Raw genomic sequence first — 13,435 nt, 5'->3', positions numbered from 1 at the left:
ATGTTTTGATAGCATGATTGTACAAAATAAAGGTAAAAATAGGATAAGCAATTTATCAGTCCAGCTGAGCAACACACACAACTCATACTGATGATATTACACAGCTCACAGATGAGTTCCCATTTAAAAAGACAGGTGTAAATAAAGATTTCAAGTTCAAGTGTTAAAAATAAAAACCAAGCTTACGGTCAAGATATCAGCCAGATGCTTCAGCAAGCCCATAAAATAAAGTTTGAATAAATCAAACATACCAGTTCATTCCTTGTAGATGTACATCTCAGCTTTTCTTCAATCTCCCTTCCTATTTTCTGAACAGTTACCTGAGTCTGTTTAATTGCACACTGAGCTCTGTGGAGCCTGCAAGGAGAAAGTTACAGCTGTGATAAAGGTTCCCCACATGTGCAAACACCTCAAAACCAGCAGCAGGAATGCAAACTCAGACTGTCAGCTTCTACTTCAAAATATCAAATGAGGAAGCATAAGGAAGGCAGCGTTAGACGGGATAGTGGAATTAAATTCCTCCCCTGTGGTGAGGAATTTCTCACCCTGAGGGTGGTGAGGCCCTGGCACAAGTTGCCCAGAGAAGCTGTGGCTGCCCCATCCTTGGCAGTGTTCAAGGCCAGGTTGGACAGGACTTGGAGTAACCTGATCTAATGCAAAGTGCCCCTGCCCATGGCAGAGGGTTGGAACTGGATGAGCTTTAAGGTCCCACAACCCCAAACCATTCTGTGATAACTTGCATAGTTTATGAAGAAAACCACAAAGTCTTTAAACTCATCAAGTATCAAAATCTCTTCTTAATTTTTTTCAATTCAACAGATGCTGCTTATGCTGAAGGAGAGAGAGCAGGTTATTATGGGTATTGCATTTAAGTTAAGTCACCATTAACATGAAGATAGATACACACAAGCATTGTTAACACAGGCCAGCTTTAGAAAAAGTGCAAGTATCCTTTAGCTAACACAGTTACCCAGCCAAGAACATGAAACATTCTTCAGCATTTCCCACTATGCTACAGGCCTTTCTGTGGCAAAAACATAGGCTTCTTAACTGAATCACATTTGAAAACATTAAAAGGTTATGATGATGTGTTACTTTGATTGTCAGCCCTGGCTTCAGGGTGAAGAGAGAAAAATAATTATTTGCCATACTTATTGGAAAAAAAAATCAGAGAAAAACGATGGCAAAAACAGGTCTATGAGAGACATTAACCTCTTTCTTAAAATTAACATGGAGTAGAAATGATTGTATTCATTAGAAAAAGAGAGGAGTGGAATGGAAACAAACAATGCTAGTAATATTAATAAACAAGGTCTTGCGATTTAGGACTTTTACATGTCACAGTTCTAAATGAATACACTTAATTCATCAGATGCCTTTAGCTCCTTCACACTTTTCCTTCTCCTAAACACCAGTAATAGCATAATTAAAACAAGAATATAAATAATTTCTTTGGTTTCTCTTGAGTTTTCCAAACTGCTCATAGCACCAGCAGCCACAGAGCTGGTCAAGAGCAGCTGTACTCCATCCTGTATTAAGAAACTCTGCTGGCTGCTGAGGGGGTGAAAGGGGGTTAAGACTACTGAGACCAAAAGTCCTCCATCACCCAAGGGCTTGGTCTAACATGCTTCATGAAGAACTGAGGCCTCCTGGAAACTCTGATCCTACTGGGAACTACTTCTTAGACCTCCCACCTCTGTGAACGCATCCTGAAGCTGCTGACTACGGAACATGCAGTTACACAGGTCAAAGCCAAGGTTTGCTGACCATCCTGAACATCACTCAGAGCTCTGCTGTCATCTCATCCAGCAGGAGATAAGTTTTCTACTTCCACACTTGCCAACTTGTCTCTTTCCAAAAGTCTGGAATGTTTTCCTTCTACATATAAGAAAGCTAAAACTTTTAGGTCAAGTTTACTGAGTGACATTTCCCCTTTTTATGTAGTTTAACACTGGAAGAACATTCTTGATTTCATCTTTAGGTGATCATGAGACAGTCTTACAGTGCTCTACTCATTGAAAGTATTTACGGAATGGAAAAATTGTTAGAAAGGTCATTTGCCATGTGAGTTTCTCACAGTGATTTGATCAATACTCATTAACAACATACAAATTGTGTAGTATGTAAATTCTCCTACCCATGCCCAAAGGGTAAGGAATAAACATCTACAGAGACTGACTTCTCAAAACAATACATACAGTGGAATACTTGTTCAGCTGGGTGAATCAGTATCTAAATATATATTCCTGACATATAAAAACTGCTATACAAAATAATTCAGCAATAAAATCTGGTTTTAATAAGGAATTGATTTCTTTTTAAGCCAAGCATCATCCACTCATTCCTTGCACAGTTAAACTTCGCTGCATTGATGCCAAAGAGGGCCATTTACACTTCAAGACAGAAAAATTACTGATATCGGTTGACTCAATCCCAGTACATCCACTATTGTTCTAAGAACTTTAAAATGTTAACATGACCAAATCCAAAGTTAAATCTACCAAGATTAGGGACTTTATGTCACAAACACAGCAACTATCAACAGAAATTCTTTTCTCAGCCAAGAAAATGTCCCCACGTAGAAATCTTTGGTCATCCAACAAGACAAATACAAATTAAGCTGTAAGAATGCCAACAGGGAAATTTTGTCTATCACTTCTGCACAAGCAGACTTTGGTGGAAGCAATTACGATTACGCCAATGGAGATCAGCAAGCTGAGGCCATAAATCTGGATTAAAACACATACAGAATAAACAGAGAGAAACTTCAACTCTAACTGACCACATCTTGTTTCCATTTCAAGGCTAAATGCAGGTCCAATGCTACAGCTTAGTCAGCACAAGCTGTACTTTGAGCACAATCCTGCTTGGTTTAATAACCAATACCAGGTTATTAAACAATAGCATAAGCCAACTGATTACATCCCCTATATGCCATTAGCCAACATGGGATTCTTCCTATATTGACCAAGACTTCATTTTTTAATCTATTTTATTAAAATTAGCACTTCCACAGCACTTTAAAAGCTAATTGAGGGCTTGAAGAGGCCACTGGCCTGCTACCAATTTTCCTCCAGCAATTGGGAAAGACAAGCCAGTTACAGCAGAAACTCCAGCCTTTTTAAAGGGATAAGTTTAGCCAACAGTGTTGTCATCCAGTGTCTGCAGCAGCTCACAGCCATTGTCAGCCAGAAGCAGAGCAACTGGAACATGAAGTGTGACAAATTTACTGCTGTTGCTTGGGGCCCTGGGAGATGTTGTGCAATTGTCCAACATCAGATCAGTTCCATGCTGTAGCCTGGGAAAGAATCAGAAAGCAAAGCAGACATTAAAATTCCTGAGCATCCTGACTGACTGGAGGTGGAGATCCACAAGGCTGCTGTTCTACTTCCATCCCCATAGCACCTGCTTTCTGAGATGGGGAGATTAGAAAGACACAAAACGCTTTCTCTTCCTTGGACAGTTTAGAAAACAGTTGGATACATTAAAAGTGCAATCCATGTATTGTAAGCTAAGACTAACAAAAGCTGTATCCCTACTTGGTCTACAAAGGACCATCACATAAAATTTCAGCATCTCTCCTCTACTTTCTAGATCCCAAGTTCTTCAAATACAGGCAATTTATATAATTTCCTCAAGGCTTTTCAAGTCTTACATCAAAATGCTTTCCGCAACAACCACTGCCCCCTCCCCCCTGCAAAAGAGGGCCCACTACCCACTTTCTACTTTGGCTGTAAGATTTGAAACCAATCTGGGTACCAGCTTGGATGGGGACAGGGGAAAAAATAGTTACCAAGTTTTGGACTTCTTCATTATTACTAGACTTCCTTGACATAATGTTCTTGTCTTGTTTGCAAGATCAATCAGCTTTCCTTACTTCCCAGGACTGAACAGTGCAGTTTTTTTAAACTTTGGAATGTGCTGTAACAACACATTCACTCTCTTTAAGCCTGCAGTAAGTTGGAAGGTTCAGCTGGAGCACTTTCCTTTATAACACACTGCAGTATCCTAGTCTCTCTTGATCATGCATAAATCCAGTGACTTACTAGTTTGTATAGCAAGTTCATTTCTGGCAGCAGAAAAAAAACTGAAAGCTGGAAGTGTAGTGAGAGTTGTGCCTATTAAGTGCCTTGATTTGAAAGGCAGGGATCTGTCAAGGAAGGCAGGAACCTCCCTTGGAATGGAAAAATTATCTCCTTCCCTCCAAATTATTATAACCTGGAAATTACAGGACTTTCAGGTATGGAAAAAGGAATAACAGTTCTTTACTAGTACGTATGTGTACAACAAGGCAAACAAACAGCAACCATGTCAGCAACAGCAAACAAAACCAGGAACCCAGTAAAATCAGCCTTCTCTTGGCTGTCAGGCACTTTCCCCTTTGGTGTAGTTACAGTCACAGCTGGAAGGGGCACTGCTGGCTCCCAGCCAGGCAGGGCAGGTGTGACGATTCCCCCAAAATTGCAAGGGGTGCTGTGGTGCCAGGTCAGTTGCATCTACTTCCCATGGCAATCCCTGGTGGGCTGGATGTCAAAAATAGGCTACAGCAGGAACCTTGGAGCAGCAGCTGGATGGCAGAGGCAGGCACACCCCCTGAGATGGCAAACAAAATGTAATAGAAAACTCCACAGCCTTAGCAGAAGCCACAGAGGCTGGCTGCATGCTGCAGCCAGGGAGATACCCTCCAGGAATACGGAAGGGGTCAGGTTCCCAGGCTTTCCCCTGGGGCACCCAAATAGATTGTGAGGGTCCTTTTTCCAGTCAGATCAGGTGTTAATAAGGGCCCAATCCAATAGTTTCTCTAATGAGCACAGGCTCACCCACAGCAGAAAATGCAGTGCGAGGACAAAAGGTCCGCAGTGGCAGCAAATCCTCCAGGCAGTGACTGCAGACCAACAGGTCCTTCCTCTGAAGGGAGAGTCCAAGAGGAGCTTAGCCCTGCACTGCCCTGTCAAAATCTGGCAGTATCTCTGCCCTTCCCAAGAGAAAGCCCCTCATCTACCACAGTGCAGCCAGCTGCACTCCTCCCCATCCCCCTTAGTGACATTTTTTGTCTCTTTTAAGTACTGGTCATTATTGTCTCTTAGCAACAAATGGGACAAAATACTATGAGAGAAAGAAACAAAAGGAAAAATCCTAACCCCCAACATTAAGACATATGTTTACATTTACATTAAAGAGTCTCACCTTATCAGTCAGTTGATACATGATTTTGCAGTTCTATCATCCACTCCCAATATCTGTTTTCTATCGGACAAATCTGGATTTTTCATATACAAAACTTTAAGCCATAAATACATCAATTAGTTATAGCAGTCACATACTACAGCTCCTTCTCACAAGAGAAATAAATGCCTCTGGTCATATTTGCCAGAACAACCTTAGTTTACAGCATGACTAAATTTAAACTGAGAATTACAACATCGGATTTAGAAACTAGAATGGAACACTCCTGGCAATAAGTGACAAGTCCTAGAAGTAAAGTACCCAAAACTATTATCAAAGAAAAAAATAATTAAAGACTTTCCTATTAAATTCAGAAACTAGAATACACACTACTTTATGTCAGTCCACAAATTTAGATTCTGGAGAGCACCAGACAGCTATAAGATTTTTTTTCATAACCCCTTAAAACCATCATTTTGTTATAAATACCTATTATAATACTGTCTTTGTGCAAGTATTAAGATGAATGTTATATATATAATTTTAGAATGGCTTTGCTGTGTGGATGTAGTTTTTTTTTTTTCCTCTCTCCTGATACTAGCAAAAATTTAGGCATAAGTGTAATAGTTGATATAGTATGTTTGAACTGCCCACAAGTTAGGATAACCCCCAGTGAACAGGTGATGGCTGCTATCAACACTCATGCCTGTGGAAAGAATGAGCCAAAGCCCAAATTAAAAGATAAGAAAAGAATTAAAACCACAAGGCAAGAAATGGCCACGCTCTAAAAAGGCGGATCCAAGGAGTGGCCATGCAAGACAGTTCCTGGAAGATGTAAACTAGTTAATGGAAAAGTCTGAGTATGTATAAAGTCTATGAATGTGCACCAAGGTGATGCAAAAGAAATGGTATATAAAGGGTGTTCCCAAAACACCAGGTATGCTCATGGCAGAGCACCAAGAACCTGGCTGTTATTCTTTGCCTTATTATCTGTGTCTCTTATTGTCTTTATTAAACCTTTTAAATTTTACCAGGACAGTGAACCTCGTTTTTCACAATTTGCTACATGTGCTTTTCCACAACAAAAAATTCCTAATTTATAATCATATACTCCCTTTTCAATTTCTTCAGAAACTTATATCTACAATTTGTCAAAAGCAGATGTAGGGCAAGAAAATACAGTAGGGAGTAAGAAAATAATACAATTCAAGTCTGGCTTAATCATTTGTGACATCAAACCTCTACAACAGTCAATGCTGTAAGAAACTAACACAAGATAGTGCTGTTGCAGCACAGATAACTTTCTATCATTCTTTCAAACACTTCTACACATGTAAATCACTTGCATATAATCCTTATGCTTACATTGGAGAGTCTACATTTAAGCCTTACACATTTAAGACTCAAATTAAGCTTTAATATAATCAAGTTCACGTGAATATGTGGACTGCAAGAGTGAATGCTTTGAGCTATCTGGAAACAAAGAAAAGGAAAAAACATGTCTGTCAAATGGTCAGCAGGGCAGGTTCCAGCCTCCAGTTTGAGGAATATTTAAGAAAGCTAGCTAGGGTACAGATCACCTTCAATACTCACAGGGCATGAATGGAAGAGGAGACCCTTAAGGTGAAACACATTTTTTTTGAGAAATGAAGCAACAAAATGTGAGATGTCTCAAGTTCTCTTATTCCAATTCACACATTTAACACCAGTTAAATGGGTGTGTTATAGACAACAATATAATATCAGCTTGTGCATTGATATATTAACTTTTTGTTTCACAAGTATTTTAATATAGAACAATTTATACCTTTAACTACTTCTGGATGGTATAATCCATCAGTTTCCATATATACTGTAGAGTTTATGTGAATAGTAATGTAATAAATATGTTGTGCTGTAGGCATTAGCAAGCTGTTAAAAATAGAGACTAAAAATACCTCTATGTAACCAACTTGAAGAATGGTGCAAAACCACTAATTTTTCTTACATTTGTGAACTGATGCATAAGCATCCAGAGTGTGAAATAACAGGATAGGAACATGGGAAGACCTTAGCTATAGAATATACTGCAGGCAGGTCAGAGGTTAAAAATCAAACAAGAAGAGAACCTGGAATATCAAGAGTACCCAAGGAAGTTTGAATAATAAAATACATGAATATGCATGAGCCTCAGGAACGATACAGTATAAAGACAAACTGTTTCCAATCTATGGGGTGTTCTTTGGCTGTTTGCCAGGAACACCCCAGTGCTGGACTTTTTGTCTCTTATTTTATTCCCTATTAAACTTTTTTTAAATCCCGAAGAGTTACGCTGGTTTTCACAGATGGATTTATGGGTTTATATTTTTTAATTCAAAAAACAAATGTGGCAAATTACAAAGGAAGTTTCTTTTTGTTCTTTCACAATTTGTGATTACAGAAACCTTGCTGCCAGGGCACACAGCATCATATTCAAGCCACTGTATTTAGTAAAAAAGGTAAATTAGATGCAAATTAAATTTCTAAAGTGCATAAACATGTCAAGATGATTGCAGCCAGATGAAAAGTAACACCAGTAGAATTCAACAGCCTTTTCCTAACAAATCTTCATAGAAGTTTCAGTTCTCACTCTGAGACAATGAGCAAGCCTAAGACTGGGGTTCACTGAACAACTGAAAAGGAAGCAGATTGAATGTGTTCCAGGCACCACCCAAAAAGAAACCACTTGCTCTACACTTGATTGTGTTCTTCCACTCAAGACCACACAGCTGATTAAGTGCTTGTGACAGCAGAGCGCAGGATTATGCAATGGAAGGAGGTAGAACACTAGCCAATATTCAGGTGACTCGTGTTTCAAAGCTGCACTTTCCTCCTGGAAACCAGCCCCAAATTCAAATCTGAGTTTTCTTCCCAGGAGAAGCAGAACTCTCCAGCTATACTAGTGAAAACTCCTACCTAACAGGATGGTCATAAGACTCTCAGGAGTGTTCTGCAGCTTCTTGGATATCCACGCATTCCCTATCCTGCCCTACTTTAATGAGCAAATCCATTAGAGCATTTTCCCCCCAACAAGATCTTTAATCCATTTTATTTGTTCTCAGTCAAAATCCTGCCTTGATTTTCCCAGTGTGGTTGGATAGTTCTGAGAATTTTAGAGACATGATTGTGTTCACCAAAATCTTTGCCCAGGAAAGCAACTCACAGCACCATTCTCATGGCCATATCTAGGACAAAGGTGTAACAAAATAAACAATCCTGATGTTCACAAAATCCTCCTTCTTAAAAACTTTCAGGTATCCTCAGGTAATTACTTAGATCCTCTTTTGGTGACACTTGGCTATTTAGATTAAAGATAAGGAAGACATTTTTTACAATAAGGACGATGAAACACTGGTACAGGTTGTTCAAGGTGATAGTAGGTGCCCCATCCCGGGAAGTGTTCAGGGCTAGGCTGGATGGGGCTTGGAGCAACGTGGTCTGCCATGGCAGGAAGGTGGAACTGTATTGCAAAGACAAAGTACATTGGGCCTGATTAGCTTAAGAAATTTGATAACCAGGATGCCTTGTCAAGAACAAACAGAGCTTTGAAGATTGCAAGAGGATTGGATCAGACTGGCTACAGGGAAGAAGACTGAATCAAGTAGATGTTGCAAAAATGTGTAAGTTTAATTGTATGATGTTTAACCCAAGCATTGTAGTAAACATTACTAGCCTTCCTAGCATGGTATATAAGCATATGTAGCCCAGAGTAAACTCAGATTCTGATTAGCACTCAGGTGTCCCATCTCTCTCCATCGCCAACAGAATTGGATCATTTTTAAAGGTCCCTCTGAACCCAAACTGTTCTAAGTTTCTACAACATGCTGGTTTTCATGCAATTCATAGAGCCAAAAAGGAGCAGGACTTGGTTCTGACTTCTCACTGTTGCTTCACTGATACCATCTTTTACACACTGTCACAAATAAAGAGGCAGAATAAAGCTACTTTTTAAGCCCTGCACAGTTTTGTGTAATTCCTCTCTAAAGTCCTTTGAAACCAAAGAGCCAAGCAATATATCTTTGACCAAGAGCTAGCAATATATCTATGCTAAAAATGTGCCACTGCAGGGGTAGCTTATTGCATATAGCATATTAGGAAAATTGAAGATCAGAGTAGCAGCAGACTACTAACCCAGCAGTTCATAAACATGTCTTCCTCTTACACTTCATGGAGTGTTTCAACTTGCTGTGACCCATGCCACTCTCTGATACAGATTTTGGCAATAGGCAGGCTTGTAAATCTAGTGTTCTAATAATTGAATAGCCTCAGTTCCAATAGAGCTCAGCACTATAGAGGTAAAATGCCTGGGAAGAGATTTGTCTACAAGTCTGATGTCACCGATAAAAATCCCTAAGGAACCTCTCAAAATATAAATAAAAATCAGATCCCAGTTTTCATCTCCACTGCTGCTTCTCAGGAAGCCACCACAGCACAATTCCAACTCACAAATTTTTCAGGCCAAGAAGGAGGACACTTGTTAAACTGTTCATCCATTTCAGTACTGCTTAATTAAGTACACAGAGACACTCTAGAGGTCCTATTCCAGTTCCTATTTATTCATCCTGGCCTTAGGCTGCCTGGATTTGCCTGTCCAAAGCTAAGGGAGGATATCTGCCTGGTCTTTGCTGCCTCTTGGGTAAAAAGTGCCATGTCTTCCAGGTGTAAATTCTTCCTGTTTAGAAACATCAAACCTGGCCATCATAAAAACCCACCTGACACTATCACTAGCAAAGGGATGTTTTAGCAGAGGAACTTTGTGATTTAAGAGCAGGTAAGAGGAATCCTACAGTGTATTTCACATTTTAGATGGCATATTTCTTCATCTACTGGGAGAGGATGACAGCAGCAGCAGTAGCAACATTGAAGTCCAAAAGTCTGCAATGTGATTGCCGAGATACTCTCAGAAAAAGCTAGAGCAAACCACTGCAAGAGTATCAGGGTATCAGGTTATTTTTTAGTGATCACCTTTCCTGACCCATTCACTTTCTACACAAGGATGGTGACTGTTCCACCACATAAACATCTGTAACTGATATGTTTAGAGATATTTTGGTCACAGCTGAGTTGGGACCCCTCTGTGACAAAAGGACATGCAAAGGAAAAAGCCAGAAACTGTAGACTTGTCAGTGCATATTTAAAAATTTAACTAGATCTTTTCTGTCTGTCCTTATCTCTATGCAGCTACCAGCATACCACAAGGAATAGAATAGCAAAAAGCAACTCATTTCCATGTAGTCCCATCTACTGCCTGGCTCCATTGGGTTCACTTCTTTCATGAAGATGAAGATCGAAACAGAGGAACTTCAGGGAAGTTCAAAAGGCAGTACAGCTTTGCATGGCTTAGATCTGGATTTATTAAATGCTGTGCAACTCTCTTAAGTCAGATAGCCAGTGATGAGAGCATGTCTTCTTCCTGCTTAACCTTCTTTTTACCCCACTAAATAACTGGTAGCCTTAAGTTTGGAACTGCTACTTAAATCAACTATACAATAGCAAAGTCTGGCTGACCTCCTATCAGGCAAGACACTGACATTGTCCAAGATGGACCAGTTTACAGAAAACAAGTCAATGTACCTGAGATACACCTTAGAACTGAGCAGCTCAAGCCCATGAAGCCCTTGTGCCACTCTACTGTTCACTACTCAGAGCTTAAGAAAAACAGTTTCACTTTCAGCATTATTTCCATGTGTTACAAATAGCTGCACAAAGGCAGTTACTACATTTGGCATATGCAATGCCAGTGACTCTGCAGACTTGAAGAAATTGTGCTGAGGAGCTAAGAAAAAGTTTTTCAGCTCCATGGCAGCCTACATTGACCATATATTTTGTCTTCATTTCTAGTTTCAAAGATAAAGTTCTGTTTGTTCAATAAAACTGTTAATAAAGATGGGAGATTTTATACAAAAACAAAATAGCTGTTTAAAACCATCTTTCCTAAAATAAGCAGAGCTAAAAAAAAGCTGATTTTATATCATGACAACATATTTTAGCCTTGGTCATTAGAAGGTGATTTTATGAATATCTCAGTTTCAGATCACAGACAAACACTACCAACATTTATATTCTTAAATAGTGTCTCTTCAGTGATGAGACATGCACTCTTTTTTAAATGAACAGTTATATTACAGATGGTAAACACTGAAGCAAAGCCTTTCACTTGAAGCATACCCCGCCCCATGAGAGATTAATACCCAGAAGTATTATTCAAATCAAATTCTGCCAGATTAGACACTAATAATATTAAGCAGCTGCCTAAAGCTAGTCTTTTTGCCCATCCCAGCACTCAAATTATGCCAATGTCAGATTTTGTTGTTGGTTTTGGTTTTGTTGAAAAAAACCCACTTTTTTAAGCAAAAACACAAGCAAATTGTTTTCAATTTGCACTAACTAATTGGCTGGCTAAATACCACAAACATAAAGCCATAGAGACAGCAGTTCTGAATGGAGTAACAAAAATTACAGGAAGAAAAACTTCAAAGGGGCAGATTTTCACTAGTTCTTTTTGTCTCCAGGCAGAATATGGGAGGATTTCAGGCATTCACATACTTAGAGGCACAAGCCAATTGCTAAGTGTCACAACAACGCAAAAAGCTGTTGCAGAATACACTGTATTAATTTTTGTATTTAGAAATTAAGTAAAATTTTATTACATAGCATTTTAAGCCCTTTCTTTAGTGATATCTCATCTTCTCAACACCGCTTAATACTAAATATCCATTTTTCAAAGCTCTAAGAAAAGAAAGGCTAGAAAACCAAGAGAGTACTAAATATAAACCTATTCCCATTAGTGCTGCAAACGTGCTGAGAACTTCATTACTAAGACTTGTCCAGAACATGACCTCAGATGAATCTGGCCCATCCCAAGTGCTGTGTGAAAGGTGCTACTGTATAACCTATTACTACCAGCAACATAATGTTTATCAAGTCATTAAATTATCTCTTTTTCAGGAAATATGACAAGGGACAAAAACATCAAAATTTGAGCTTCCCAGCTGATGTGGAGAATTTTTGTTAGTTAGCCCTTTTAAAGCAAATGGCTAGAAGAACATTTGTAACTTCCATATGGTGCAAACAACTTAACAAGCAGCACCATGTTTGCCTGAGGATCTTGTCCCTGTCCTAGAACAAGAAGGGTCATGAGCTGCAGAGGTGCTGAAACATTCTTTGTGTAAAAAAAAGTTGCCTGAACATTTAACTCTTTCCTCCTGCTTAATTAACCTGTAAAGCATGTAACTCAGCATCTGAACACACAAGCACTACTTTAATCCAACGCACAAAAGATTTTCTATTGTTAACACACTCTGTCATTTCCAATTAATTTCATTAATCAGCATAATTTGAGCCAAGCATACACTTTTCATTAAGATCTATTCACAAGCTTCATAAATTTTAGCTATTCGCTTCTGAGGAAAAAACTACATCACTTCATCCCTCAAAAGCAGTTTTGAAACACAGATCAACCACAGAAGCTCTCACTGTGGAGTCAAGAGTTAGGGGATGAGCTAGAACCAGTTCTCTCCATTTTGGCTATCAGTGGCTTTGCCACATCTGGCAGCACAAGTACCACCACAACAACTGGGACTCAGATCCCACTGTCACCAGGATTTGCTTCCTTTTGTACAAGTTTAAATAAAGCCAGTAAAAGCTGTTCTTCATATTTACATTTATTGTGAAAACATTAGGAAACTGCATGTACAGCTTCCTAATTGTGTGTGACACAGACAGGTATCATTAGGAAATCTTCAAAAGATGGGATTTATGTGATGAAAATCTTTATGGTGTGGACACTTCAGTACTCTCTTTACAGCCAATGGACAGAAGAAGGAAGACAACAACTCATTTCCTCCCAAAATACATCCTGTCTAATGAATCTCAAATTATTCCCATCTCTCTCTCCTGTTCAAAGAACAACACACTCATATGAACAATCGTTGGTATGGGCTCATTATTCAAGCATGGACTCCTGGAGGAGGTGGCAAAACAAGCTGCATAGTAGAAGAAAAAAGACACCTGACAAAAAGGGACTAGACATTATTTTAAAGCAAACACCATCACCAGGCTTTTCAGCTTGATATCAAAGGTAAGTAGCACTATAGAAAATGCACCTGTAAAAAACCATAATTTATGTGAGAGGGAATAGAACAGATTCTAAATTACACAAAGGACTCTGCCTTAGTTCCTGATAACCTTTCCTAACTACAATGCAATCAGACAAAAATGACATCTAGGTAGAGTCACAAATTACAGCTTC

General features: G+C 39.1%; 1 protein-coding gene across 2 annotated transcripts in view; it reads right to left on the bottom strand.

Moving 5' to 3' along the window:
• The window catches only part of UVRAG (UV radiation resistance associated), a 97,073-nt gene that overhangs the window by 58,481 nt on the left and 25,157 nt on the right, over positions 1 to 13,435 (bottom strand). For both annotated transcript variants that reach the window (XM_033518183.1, XM_015639120.3), the window contains one exon: positions 252 to 357. In XM_033518183.1, coding sequence (XP_033374074.1) covers positions 252 to 357 — 106 coding nt within the window. The remainder of the gene's footprint in view (positions 1 to 251; positions 358 to 13,435) is intronic.

The sequence above is a fragment of the Parus major genome, chromosome 1, assembly GCF_001522545.3.
Source record: "Parus major isolate Abel chromosome 1, Parus_major1.1, whole genome shotgun sequence".
NCBI classification, from domain to species: Eukaryota; Metazoa; Chordata; class Aves; order Passeriformes; family Paridae; genus Parus; species Parus major.
Note: the sequence above shows the minus strand (reverse complement) of the source record. Positions and strands in the feature narration are given on the sequence as shown.